The 15,063-nt window shown below is 41.1% G+C and overlaps 1 protein-coding gene across 1 annotated transcript in view; it reads right to left on the reverse strand.

Annotated features, from left to right (window-relative positions):
* Positions 1-15,063, reverse strand: part of LOC136835735 (zinc finger protein 850-like) — a 260,556-nt gene that overhangs the window by 97,119 nt on the left and 148,374 nt on the right. Inside the window, 3 exon segments of the mRNA XM_067099597.1 lie at positions 4,380-4,964; positions 14,123-14,182; positions 14,559-14,680. Of these exon segments, the coding sequence (XP_066955698.1) occupies positions 4,380-4,964; positions 14,123-14,182; positions 14,559-14,680 (767 nt within the window).

Here is a 15,063-nt window from a genome sequence, read left to right on the forward strand (position 1 = left end):
ATTAACAGACTACGGTCACAACACTTCTCTAATCCGTCACCCTCTTATAATGTCTTAAAGAAAAATATATATGCAACAATCCCGTTTATTTTTGACAACAAGTTTTCAGCCAAACTTAAACAAATAATTGAACAGGAATTTGGCTGCCTTAAGATACAATTGATCCCAATCAATCCACTCCAAGATCGGTGTATTCTTTGGTTACAAGGACAAACTGCAGACCTTCATGAGATCTAACGTTATTTATAAATTCAAGTGCCCGGGATGTCCCAGTATCTATGTTGGATCTTGCCGTAGGTTACTGCAGGTGAGATATTGTAGCCATGTGGGATACAGTTTTAGAACGGGTCAGAAACTGAGTAAACCAGAATTTTCTAATATAAAGAACCATGCCTCCATATGTAAAATCGAAATAAATAAAAAACATTTCTCTATTATTGGTGGAACAAGCCATAGTGATTACCTAACCACCCTTGAGTCCTTATACATCAAACGGCTTGTTCCGTCTTTGAACTCTAACGTTTCCGCTTCTCCTCTTTATCTAGCATGACTGAAGTCTTCAGTAGGGTGGGGTCAGGTCTTTCATGGTCATTCGTTCTTCTCCTTCTCCTTTGAATGGTTTGTTCAGCACTGGTTTCTTTTTACTGTATACCTTTCAAGTTTTATTAATTTTAATTTTTGTAAATAATTTTTTCCTTTTAACTTTATTTTTAAAATAGTTTTTGTAAATTTTAACGAAATTTGTTATATTTGCAGATTGAAGATGCACATAGTACATGTGCGAAACGTCTCATAAATAAATTATGGCCTTTTTTGATGTGTTTTGTGGACCCCGCTGTATGCCTTCATATATCTTCGCCTGGAATCCTTATATATATATATATATGTATGTATGTATGTATGTGTGTGTGCGTGCGATTATATTCTATGTATTACAAAAATAGACGTGAAATCTGTTGGTCTAGTTCAGCATATTCTATATTAAGTTTCACTAGTTCACAATATACAAAGGATTAGTCATTCAAAAATTTGATTAATAATAATGTGCAAGCAAATCTGTACAAAAGTCGTATTTGTTGATGTTAATAAGACTAATAGTTCAACTTATAACAGTCGTAGGCTTATGTCTACAAAGTTCACACATATAAAGGAGATAAAACAACGATAGTGATGGCAGTTGGAGACGAAAATGTTACAACATAAGAACAGCGATGACCTCTGAAGTATTATAGTAACATCCTTTAATTAAGTAAAAGTAACATCCTCTAATTAAGTAAAATATGACAACAGTAAGCAGTATCAGGAAAAGCCTTGTTTAAGGGTAACTGCAGGTAATTTCTCGGACCCACCATTAGTGTTCAGATGTTTCATGCGCTTACAACTGAGTTGCCAAATAGCACCAGATGTCGCTATTATAAGCTGTTGTCTGAAAAGTTTTGAAGTATGTTGCAAAACATTTTTGAGTAATTGTACATACAGATACATACATATCTAAACATGCATAAACATAATAGTACACTGTATATTATATATATATATATATATATATATATATATATATATATATATATATATATATATATATATATATATATATATATACAATGTATATATATATGAACTGATTGATACAGAAATTCATGTCTGGGACATAATGGAGGATCTGCTAGTTGTTTGTACGTAGTTGTGATCAGAGAGTAACGAACATATGCTGCTGATTCGTCGAACGCCATACGATCGTTGGGGTTTGGGGTGCGCAATTCAAATGAGTGCCATACATCGAAGACCCTTATTGGTTCTTTTTGATTATAAGAGACCAATCAGCTGAGGTCTATGACCTAAGCAAGTTCAGTTTGCAAAGTTAATGATCAGTAGGGGTTTATCGGCGCGTGTCACCTCAGAGTACCCTCCAACTATAATTGCATAATTAAGTAGTGTAATATTAGCAACAGGGCCCTGTGTAACTATTAGGGAAAATACACGTGTTACTTGCATCTTACGTCTTTCATCTGTACTGGTAGAACCTTTATATGACTGAGAATCAGGTCATACTTTTGGTGTCAGTTGCAGGGTCTTACCAGTACATAATAATTAACAGCATAATTGTGAAATAAACGAAGCAAACTAGAAGGATATTGGCGTGCGATGGCAGGAGTGCCAGTGCTAGCAGTACCAGTGCTAACAGTAACAGTGCCAAGGAAGAGGACTGTGTGAAAGAGCTGTCAACGACTATCCAACGCTCATTAAAAGAGTTGCACCAATTAACAAATGAAATGCAAAATTAAAAGCCCGTCAACCCACCCACAATTTCGGCCGACGTCACGTCGTCCCCGCAAGTGTGATCAGTCAAGAAAATAAAAAAAAACTGCCAGTGCTAGATGGATATTCGGTCGTGGTTTGGGCTGGTCAATCAGTTGGCTCCCTTCGTTGCAACGGCGCCTGTTATGGCACCATTTCGGGAATTATTGAAAAAGGGGGCCAGTAAAAAAGTGTACTGGGATGAAATGTTGATGTCTAAATTTCAATATGCTAAAAATAAGTTGTGTAGATTGATATCTGAGGGTCTGCATTATTATGGAAAGACAAGACCAACCATTGTTATGACTGACTGGAGTAATGAAGGGATGGGCTTTGTTGTGTTGCAGCAATACTGTATTGTTCTTGCATATGTCATGATGTACCTTTCTGTTGTCAGCAGGCACCTTTCAAAAGAGGAACTGAACTACGCCCCTATCGAGGGGGAGGCGGTGGCTGTTTGGCGATCGGGAATTGAAGCACATTGAGAGTCCCAGGCTGTTCCGTTTGAAGGAAAAAACCCTTCAGTATAAATTCTCAGTGAAATACGTGGCAGGTAAAAAAAAATACTGCCGCTGACACCTTGTCCCGGTATCCGACTCTAAAGGCATCACCGAGCGAGACAGATATGGAGGAAGCAGAAGAGTTATGCGGGATAATGTCTGCGGCAATGAACGCGTCATTCTTGGGATGGAGGCAGATGTAATGTTTCAGAGGTCTAAATGTACGACGTGCAATGAGAATTCGCCATCCCAACAACGAGAACCATTCGTTCCCACCCAACCGCCAGTGTATCCATTTCAGAAAACAGTGGCAGATTTCTTCCAGTTAGATAATAAATGCTATTTAGCATATGCAGACAGATTAACTGGGCGGCTGGAACTGTCGTACTTTGGCAATGGTGTGACCTCATCGAAGATCAACCCTGTTTTGAGGAGGTGGTTCTGCCGTTGGGGAACCCCTGAGGAGATATCCACTGATGGGGGGACGAACTTGGCGAGTGCTGAGATGTCAGACTTCTATAAGCGATGTAGTTACGTATCTTGTCAGCATAATACCCCCAATCGAATGGGCGAGCTGAGGCAGCCGTGCGCTCTGCTAAGTGTATGATGAGGGACAACGTAAGGGATGACAGTAGCCTAGACACTGATGCTACAGCAAAAGCCCTCATGCAATGCAGAAATACTCCCCTAAGAGATGTAGACAAGTTCTCCGCGCAATTAACATTGGGGAGGCAGTTATGGGACTCTATCCCAATGGCGCATGAATTCTTGCTTTTGGATAATCACTGGATGACAACGATACGAGAGAGAGAAAAGGCTATGGTCAAAACTTTGCAGAAAGAGAAAGAATTATATGACCTGCATGCAAGGCAGTTGCCATACCTACGTATAGGTAACCAAGTCCTGGTACAGGATGTGGTCAGTAAGAAGTGGGATCGATCGGGGGTGGTAATGGAAAGACTCCCTTGTAGACAGTATTTAATCACAACAGATGGGACTGGCAGAATGTCGAGGAGAAATCGCCGCCACTTGAAATACATAACAGCAAAGAGCCAGTGCCCTACTATAGAACCAGCTGGGGCAGTGCCACATACCCAGGACCAGGAGGTATACGCTGGCCACGGCAGCCCCCCACCCCTTGGTGGGCGTAGTTCAAGGCAACTAAACGCCCAGCTTGGCTGAAGGACTACGGAGGTGGAAAATAGATTGCATTCTGTTCGCTGAACTATTATTAAGTTTTGCTTTGATTAGCCATTCCTTGCTGATTTTTTATTTATTTTTTTTTATTTTGCCTTTTCTCGATTATGATATCCTTTATTTGTCTCTAATTCTGAGTTCTGAGTATACCTATATTTTGGTTAATGCGTAGCTGGGGAGGGGGGGATGTATGTAGGATAAGTGTGTATCAAGTCACTGATATCAGTAATACTACTGAATCGAATGTTGTTATGTCTATGGTTAGCAGTGCATTGCCTAACTCCGTCAGGATTTTGGCGCGAACGTCAGGTGCCCTGTACCCGCCATAGGATTAAGATGCTTCTGTAATAAACCATCAACGCGAGAATAGTGCCTCTTACTTACCCTGCCCACAGAGCATCCTATACTGACAATTCGAATGGGCGTGAAGGGCTTGGGCTTTGGGCGGGCAGCATACTGAAGGGCGACGACGGCCAGCAGGAACTTGAGGAGGATGGCAGCAGGTTGAAGGATGACGTCGGCTGATCCTTCAGTAGCCAGCTCGAGGGGAACAGCAGCAGGCTGAAGGATGACGTCGGCTGATCCTTCAGTAGCCATCTCGAGGGGAACAGCAGCAGGCTGAAGGATGACGTTGGCTGATCCTTCAGTAGCCATCTCGAGGGGAACAGCAGCAGGCTGAAGGATGACGTCGGCTGATCCTTCAGTAGCCATCTCGAGGGGAACAGCAGCAGGCTGAAGGATGATGTCTGCCGGTCCTTCATTGGTCAGCTCGTCCGGTACGAGTTCGGGGGCGGCATCTGGCTGCCTGGAGGAGGCCTCCAGGGCTCCGGTGGTGAGGTGGGTCATCCTGGAGGGTCGGACATCTCCTGAAGGCTTGGGGAGACTGAGTCGAGGAGGCGGCAAAGGGTTCGTTGGCGCATGGGTCGCCATCGTGGGTCGGACGTCTACCATTGGCTCTTTTGGGTCACTCTGGGGTCACCAGTGTAAGGAGGGTATTGAGTGACATACTGGCTGGGTGTTGTCTAGTTTATTGCTGGTTCCTTACTGAATACATGTACTGAATCTTTGAGGTTGTTATTGGCTATTGTGAGCCGCAATGTAGTTTCTACGCACAGACAAGACAAAACGGAGATTATGTTTCGGACACCTGTGCTTGTCGACAGACAGATGGCGATTGTGAGAGACAATATAAACGTACAATGATAAAACCTATGTCAATGGAAAGGCCAGGAAATTCCACATATGGACATTTGCATGAGATTCGAGACAGATTAATGAATGCATTGCAGGAGCATAATATATGTGAAATGGCGAGATGTTTGGCGTCTTCACACGGAAACATACATAGAGTTTGATACAGAAGATTCAGTGGAACGTTATGAGTACATGATTGCAATGCTTGCATGGCAATACAAGTAGTGGTGATTGTACATGAATCGAGACAACAATAGTTAGAGAGAAATAGACAGGAATATTGTATGGTAGAAGTTGCATTCCTTCGAACGATCGACGCTGACGCACGGGAGGGAGAGAGAGAGAGAGAGAGAGAGAGAGAGAGAGAGAGAGAGAGAGAGAGAGAGAGAGAGAGAGATACTTTGTCGTCTTGTTTTGTCCAATGGCTGACTCACATACACGTGTGCCCATAGGACCGCCACGCGGTTCCTTACACAGTAAATTACCAAGAGTTGTTATGGTAATGTTACGTAATTGCGCCATGATGAGCTTGCATGTGGTTGCAATGCCACCAACCGTAGGCTAAGATGTGCGATATTCTTCCATATCTTTATAAATATGTCAATTCTCGAGTTACATTCCACCCTTTATGCATATAAAGCCAAGCTTACTGTTTAATGTAACAGTTAAGTTAGGCATGAATACAGTATAGCCTGGATTAAGGGCTGCATGCTGTCTGGCACATTACTGCTGTCCTAAATGAACTTTTCGTATTACAGGAACATTAGGAATAAGTTGTTTGCACCACGTATCCTCTACTAAGAAGCATTAAACAACCACGGGAGTCAGCCTTCCCCTCAACCCTAACCAGAAATGAAATTCTTCCGTCAACGACGTCAAGTACCAGTTCAAGCTAAGAGCAGTCCTGGGGTTATTAACCTAGGCCGGTGTATCACACTTGTATTAGCCCATGGCCAGGACTGAATTGTCATTTTAGGCTAGTCTGAGTTCATTGTCCTAAAGTGAATGGTAGCCTCCGAATGTAAGTCAGGACAATTGACATATCAAGCCACAAGTAATAACAACATAATTATTAAACAATTATTACAGCAGTGCTTATTTCTAGTCTCTTGAGTGATTCACGGGTAGCTTTGATTTGGGTGGTTATAACAAATGAACAAAGCTTAAATCTCTTCATTTAACCCGTAGCCACACCTTAACATTAGTCCATCATGTCCTTGGCTGTTTGTTCTTATTTCCGTAAAAACTCGGGAATTGTAAAAAAAAAAAAAATGGTTTAAAGAAATATAGATACAAGTAAAGATTATCAGTAAATATAAATATGGAGAAGCTTCATGAAATGGTGTCCGTTCTTTTATCAATGACATGATTCAGGGCTGCTGATGTGGCCTTATGTAATATGAATGACAGACACTGATGGCATAAGCGAAAGTTGTTCTTGGGGGTCGGTCCGTCAGTATCCCAAGTAATAGTGACATATAAGTAGCATTCAAATGAATGCTGTACTCCCCAAAAATAGTACTAATTACCATCAAAAGGACAGAGCATGTAATTCTGTACCACTATTGGTACATAAATGCAGACCTGTCTGATCTATTCAGTTTATATACTAGGTGCGAGGACAACTATGCAATATTTAAGACGTTACCTTAAAAATTTGAAACATAATACGAGAATTTTTAAAATTAATAGTAAATACCACTTGATCTATTACAAAAAATACTTTATATATCGTAATTTTTCCCCAGTAGACAATCTTCGTCATAGATTGACCTCCAGTCAAAGGAGTGCAATGTTTTCAGTTGGTGTTTTTCCATAAAAGGAAATGTAAAGTCTCCACTCAACGTGTTCTCTATATGAACATCCCATTTTCTGCGGTGCCTTCACATTCAACCTGAGGTCGGACAAACACAACAAATTATTATCATTATTGTGAATTGTATATTTTATTTGACTGTCAAGTGACCATGCATATGTATATGTAACAGAGTATTTTATTTCAGACAAGATATTGTTAATCATTACGTTTCATGTATGTACCTCTCCTGTTTTTGAAGAGAAATAGTTTGACCTCAGGTCACTGTAATTATTTTGTACTCGCGGTCTCTGCAGTATACGCAGACGTCCGCACGCCGCTTTATAAGCAGGTCGCTTAGAAGCAAGAGCCCGTGCTGGCACAAGGCCAGCTAAATCTAAAACAACAATCAATAAACTAGCAGTGCTTGTCTTCCAGCTCTTTATTTCGCACCCTCTCTCACAAGAAGTCTTGAGTGCAAAAAATATTATAATTGTGTCAAAGAAACGATAGCTATATTCCTTATTGTGATTGATTATGCAAAATTAATATACAATTCTCTGTATAACTTTAAACAAAGAAAAAGGACCTCAAACCAGTAATGTCTCATGGGTAACTATCATGCAAAATGATCCCAAACTTATCTTTCTCTATGTCCTGAACGTTGTGAAGGACTGGCGTGGGAAAAAACGGATCCACTTTTTCCACGACAGGTCGACCGATTGCTTGATTGATTCAATGTTCTCTGGCATCGGGACAACTTAGGTCATTGACGCCAATATCATTTGCTGGGAATGAAGAATTTTTGTAAGAAACATACTGAAATGAGGTCTAGATTATATATATAAAAATTAAATCCGTAGCTTTTGCAAAAGACCTGCTTCTGATACAAATCTTCTTCCCCAAGAGGACTTTGGCTAGAATTTACCGGCCATTCTCGCCTCGGGCCTTGGAGAAAGGCTTCTCCTCAGGTCCCTATGGGTGCGTCGGACAAACACTGTCACCAGATAACAATAGGATGAGTACAGGTGTGCTGATGATGCCAGAAGCGGCCACCACAGATTAACAGCCATTGCCCGTGTTCATGCGAGTTCGAATCTCCGACCGGCCAATGAAGAATAAGAGGAATTTATTTCCGGTGATAGATATTCATTTCTTGTTATAATGTGGTTCGGATTCCACAATAAGCCGTAGGTCCCGTTGCTAGGTAACCAATTGGTTCTTAGCCATGTAAAATAAATCTAATCCTTCGGGCCAGCCCTCTCTAGGAGAGCTGTTAATCAGCTCAGTGGTCTGGTTAAACTAAAGTATACTCAACTTCTCCCATTCCACTAAAGTAAGTATACCTTAGTTTTACCAGACCACTGAGCTGATTAACAGCTCTCCTAGGGCTGGCCTGAAGGATTAGATTTATTTTACGTGGCTAAGAACCAACTGGTTACTTAGCAACGGGACCTACAGCTTATTGTGGAATCCGAACCAATATAACGAGAAATAATTTCTATCACCAGAAATAAATTCCTCTAACTCTTCATCAGCCGGCGCGGGGAATTGAACTCCGGCCCATCAAATGACAGTCTGAAGCTCAACCGACTCAGCCAAAGAAGGGCTTTTCCCATTCCACTACTAACCCTATCTCACCCTTCTCCCGCTTAACCAAAAACTGGAGTTTGCCTTGTTCAAGACTTTCTCTTAATAATAATAATAATAATAATAATAATAATAATAATAATAATAATACTGTATTTCAGCTCTTGGGAACATTCATTATACATATACAAGAAAAAACCAATGTAAAAACTATATTAAAATCACCTCTAAACAACTTCTAGAAGGTGGGAAAGCACCCCAAAAATGCCCACTCACTGACACAAGCACTAGCAACAACAGACACCACCTCTTCAGCACTTCCTCACAAACAGACACACACACACACACACAAACAAATCACACTCTTACAAAATCAAAACATGAGCGCATAAGAACACACCCAAAATCTTTCCACTTTAGGAGAGGATGGCAACAAAAATAACTATACACTTACTTTCTACAGTCCTACTCTGAGGGGCAAGCACAGGCCAAGTGCCATTAAATACAGTGACAGCCCACAGTTCTTCTTGATAGGCAAACGCAACCACACATCTTCCCTTCAAGCGTGGCGGAAGAGCTAAAGAAAATCTTTCTTTTTCCTTCATCAATCCCCACTCATAGAGGTCGGTGCTTTTTACTCTACCCTTCTCAGTCATTCGAATACAGTAAGGGATAAGGCACCTCCGTCAATCTCTTTATTTTCCCAGATTTCTCCCTTACGATCAAGTTTTCCATTTTCCTTGCTGGCCACCTACACTACGAGGGTTTAATCAAAGGGGTCAGTGATCCTATCTTTCGAAATTTTCATTTCACATGACCGTTTTTTCACTTGCATACCATCAGTTCCTACTCATTTATTTACGACCGTGTCGTCACTTCAAGTCACTGAATGATTCTTTACAGTCTGCTGCTCTGTGAGCAGGCACCTGTGCTGGCATAACGCCAGCTTAGTCATGAACAGCACCAACAGGAACATAGAAAGTTAAGTAAAATCAGGCAGGCCAATACAAACCTAAATAAACTGAGAACATAACAGAGGAAAACCAATAAAATAACTGCTTGTCCCCACAAAAAAAAGGAAGTTTCATGGCTCTGAACACTGATTACTGAACCCAGCCAGATACAAAATCCCCGTGGCATCATAACAAAGAATGGAATGCATACACTTAGTATAACACATGTCCCTTCCAGGACACGACTGCCAATTATATCTTGCAGGAGGAAAAGGATGACTCCCGACAGAAATACCAGGTTTCAAGAAGAATAAACAAAACAGTAACATTAACCTAGAATAGAGAGACTCGGGCCACCTGCAAATGCCAATACCCACCGTATAGGCACATGTGAAAAGGGCATTCCATTTCTGCAGAGCTTCCATAACTGATGGAGTTTTAACTTTCCGAGAACTTTCATAAACTTGAGCACTCGAACCTCAGGCGGCAAAAGGTCATCTGTCTGCCCCCTCGAGAGATCGAAGGAAGCCCTGAAAATATGAGCAGCAGTCAAAAATAGGCCATCCAAGGATAGCCGACGCCACGTTGTTATATAAAACCATTAATCAATAAATAAAAAGAGCCCTGAAGTGGCCTTACATTAAAGGAACACCAGAAGTCAACATCAACTCCTTGGTTCTTTGTTTGAGGTCCTGCTTTCAGCTCTAAGTCGGTCCTCCTCCTCCTCCTCCGATATATCTGCTTTGCACATCGAGCCCTTCTTTGGCTGAGTCGGTTGAGCTTCAGACTGTCATTCGATGGGCCGGAGTTCAATTCCCGCGGCCGGCTGATGAAGAGTTAGGGAATTTATTTCTGGTGATAGAAATTCATTTCTCGCTATACTGTGGTTCGGATTCCACAATAAGCTGTAGGTCCCGTTGCTATGTAACCAATTGGTTCTTAGCCACGTAAAATAAGTCTAATCCTTCGGGCCAGCCCTAGGAGAGCTGTTAATCAGCTCAGTGGTCTGGTAAAACTAAGGTATACTTACTTACTCTTTCATTCTTCTCGAATCTCTCTTTCTTCGAACTAATTCGTTCTTAGGCAACTTACTGAATGGCTGTTGCCTAAGAATGCAGACTGACAATGTTGACAGCGGGGAAACTTCCACTATAAATTCTGTGACCTTTGATGAAGAAAAATAAAAAAAAATATTAGCCGTCGAGTAAGCTTAAGGTTACGTAAGAAAAACCTCCAACACTAGTTGATAATCGTGTCTAAAATGAGGTACCATTTGTCAAAATAGTCCTAGAGTCGAGCTCTCTCTCTCTCTCTCTCTCTCCAGGTCATGACCTTTAACCCTAGCTTTACAGTCTAGTAGCTCTTCGTTGGGCGAGTCGGTAGAGCTGTGGACTGGAACTGGCCAGGCTCGAGTTCGAGTCTCCGGCCGGCTGGTGAAGAGTTAGAGGAATTTATTTCTGGTGATAGAAATTCATTTCTCGCTATGATGTGGTTCGGATTCCACAATAAGCTGTAGGTCCCGTTGCTAAGTAACCAATTGGTTCTTAGCCACGTAAAATAAGTCTAATCCTTCGGGCCAGCCCTAGGAGAGCTGTTAATCAGCTCAGTGGTCTGGTAAAACTAAGGTACACTTTTTCACAGTCTAGTCATCATCATAAGGGTGTTATTCAGATCTTGAACCCTATTCATGTGAAACAAGCCCACAAAAAGGGGCCACTGACTTGAAATTCAAGATTTCAAAGAATGTGGGCCACTGGTCTAGTTAAAAAGTTAAGTCTACCTTAGTTTAACCAGACCACTGAGCTGATTAACACCTCTCCTAGGGCTGGCCAAGGCAATGCCAGAGTGAACTCAGAGTCAGATAAAGAGAATACAGAAACAACTTCACTCTGTCGGAGCTGTTCCTCTACCGTATGTGTGGTTTAGAATTTACCTTAGGAGGACCTACAGACCAAGAACACCTCGATATACTTAAAAAGTGACTCTGCACTTGGAAAAACACTTATGTATTGTCACTCAACTAGACAAGAAAATCATTTAAGTCGATGCTTTATTGGAAATCTTCGCTCTGAATTGTATGCAGGCAAAGTAAGTGTCCAAAGACGTTTGTGTAAGTTGAATTGTTTCATGTACAAATGCCTGAATGAGGGAGAAATGACGGTGTAAGAAAAGGTATGAAAATGGGAAACTAGACAAACATTCTTAAACTGGCAAAGGAAAACGAAAAATTACCAAAAGCGATGCAGTTGGACAAAACATTAAGGATGACAATTTTAAATGATTATAATATCCCGATCTAGGTACCTGAGTAATTAAATGAAATTCTGCTGTAGCCATTTCTTGAAATCCGTCTGTAGCGTTTCAGGTGCAGGGGAAAGTTCGCACAATCTGGAGAACTGGACTCCAGAGGCAGTAACTAGATTTTATCCTTCAGGGTGAATCCCAAGAACTTTTTTTTATGAAAAAATAAATGACCGCATTGTTCTCCCTGCACTTGTCACATAAGGCGAATCTAGACAGGAGTACCAGTTTCAGAGTGCCAAAGAAACCACAAACCCACACAGGCAGGGGCTGCAAGGCTGAATACCGCTGTTGTTTCCAGAACAAGAGGTCAACAATCAGAAAGGCTCAGTGTCTCTGTATCAGACCTTCACATGTATTCAAAAAGGGTCGATTCTGGAGACAAGCTGACACTACGCTACACATAATCACTGCTCGCACGTGGTCACCACAGTTTAAATTCTTATGTCAAAGCCATATTGGATTGGTGATTCTCCCAAAATAATGTTAAAATAAGAATGAAACGCGTACATTGCCAGGCAAGGATAACTTTGATACTATTGTCATGCTGGACAATGGTCTTCCTGACAGCGTTGTAAATACTGTTGCTAAGATATATATTTGTTTATTTATTATATACACACATATGGTGTGTGTATATGTGGATGCAATGTACATACACATTCACGTACACAGATAGCCTCTTGAGACCTCAGTAATAATAATAATAATAATAATAATAATAATAATACGGTCAGTTTTACAGCCATACTAAGGAGGTCTGGATAAAATTTAACAACTCGTCAACATACAATATAGCGGGAAAACTAAAATAGTTCCCTGACTGTACAGGTTGACAAGCACGCATTGTATTAGTTAGACTGACTGAAAGAAATCTATATGCCTTATACACATGACAGTTGAGGGTAAATTCGACACATAAATTCTAGTTATAAAATGAGAGTCAGTGTTAGCAATCTTCTCAGGAGCTTCGAAATTGTCTCAGTATTGTGAAAACAGTCTCAGTATAAATAAATGTACCCAAAGATGGCCCGATTTTTCACACAGTCCCCAGGTTGGTATTTCTGACAATGGGAATGTCTGAGAGACATTCTGACAGAGCGACATTCTGACATGGCCGCCTGTCCAAGAGTGCAGCTTATTCATAATTATCAGCCATTCTGAAATGTCAAATGAGATATGGATGGAATGACTAAATGTATATATGTAACTATCTCGAAACACTGTGTGGTTGACACCACTGCCACGGACAGTAAATAAGTGGGAATAGAAAATAACAATAAAAGAAAAAAAGGGTTTTGCCAACTCAGAAGGCACCCAAGACACGGCTGGCCCATGAATGCACGATCACGAAAGTGGGAATGAGAGGGGAAAAAATGAACACGAAACACCCAAACAGCTTCATGAAGGAAACTTAAATTGCCAGGGAAACTGCCTCCCCAGGATCAGAGAGAGAGAGAGAATAAATCTCACATGAGGAGGTCATCCAACCTCCTTCGGAGGAGGGAGTGAGGTGTAATTCGGCAGAGGAGAGAGAGAGAGAGAGAGAGAGAGAGAGAGAGAGAGAGAGAGAGAGAGAGAGAGAGAGAGAGAGAAGGGGGGAGGGGGTGGTCTCTTAAATGATACCATCGGATCCAGAGGGACGCCGTAAGACCCAATCCAATGCACTTGAATCCAAATGTGTTTCTCTCAGGGTTAATCATTGAAGAGGGCGGACAGCCGATGGCAGTTTACGACATTAGTGGACAAGACCAAATGGAGTCCATTTGGGTGTTAATACACCTGAAAGGGTTCATTGAAGACACGAATTGAATTATAATTTTGACAGCAATGTGATTTACTTTGAACGTCAACTCCTGGTAACAAGGTGACTCAATGAATATAAACAGACAATAAGAATATTTAACGTTTGGCAGTGCCTTCCACACAAGCTCAGATTTGGTATTCAAGAAACAAGGTATTCTGCCAGTAACGTCAGAATCCATATGACCTCATGCCTTCTAATTTTGGATAGCTTATGTAAACAGTCGTGGTTACTTAAGCCTCAAGATTAGACTTCTCGACACTGCAAAAAAACTGTTGTTTTAGTACATCAAAGATCCAGCATATAGGCGTGGAAAGAATTTCCTCGTGGTGTGGTACAGAGGAAGTTATAATTGAACAGCACGCAAATATTAATGTGGAACTTTTGTCCATGAATCACCGATATTCTTTGGCAATGGCTTCTCACTACAGAGTATGTCCTGGAGCTATTTCTGGTGTGTAATGAATTGTATCAAGTTCCACTTATTTACTTTTATGACTTGTACATCAAATGACAGTGTAATCGAAACAAGAATATGGTATCCCGTCGGCTGTCAAGAATATAAAGAATACAAGCATGAAAAAAAGTTAAAGAATAGTCTCTACTCTCCCTCTCGAGGAATGACTACTGTATATACCTGGAAGAGCGATATCACGAGACACAGCCCCCTTCTGTCAAGGGTTTTCCAGGAAAACCATCATCAATGAGATTAGGAAGTGACTTTAAACACTTCAGACAAGGTACCTACATTAGGAACACCCATGATGAAATGATCATTCATCCTACCGTAGGTGTATACTGAACATTTTGAACAATGGTCAGGAAAACAATATGCAGTTTTCACTACTCGAAGGCCGTCTGTTGGGAATGCAAGGCTGCTTTTCTTCATTATTGAACACACTGTCGGGCAAATAACACCAACATACCATATTCTGATATGTCATAATACCAAATTCTTGTTGCACTAAATGAGGACCTATGGGAGGTCCCGTAAATATGTGTAAATTAAAACCCAGCACATTCATTCTACTCCCTATCACTGATAGCCCTTTCAAGAAATATTATGCAATAAATCACTAATCTAATATAACTGGAATTCAGTCCAGTTTCCCTACTGTAAACAGTCGGCCATTAAAGCATTTCTCTGGCAGCTTTCAACTTGATGACAAAACACCTTCACAACTTTATTATTCTAGACTGAAATCAGTGACCTTGCTCAGTGGTAGTGTGAGAGGGTGCTAAAGAAAGAGCAGGCAAACAAGTACTGCTAATTTATTGAGGAAGCAACCCGGTACACATAGATAACAGGATGATTAACAACAGCTGATTAGACGCAAAAATACTCTGACACATATACTATGTATACGGACAAGTGCACAGGTAATAAATGTACAAATTACAATAATGATAATAAGGCTGAGTAGTGCGACC

Source organism: Macrobrachium rosenbergii, chromosome 55 (genome assembly GCF_040412425.1).
Source record: "Macrobrachium rosenbergii isolate ZJJX-2024 chromosome 55, ASM4041242v1, whole genome shotgun sequence".
Taxonomy (NCBI): domain Eukaryota; kingdom Metazoa; phylum Arthropoda; class Malacostraca; order Decapoda; family Palaemonidae; genus Macrobrachium; species Macrobrachium rosenbergii.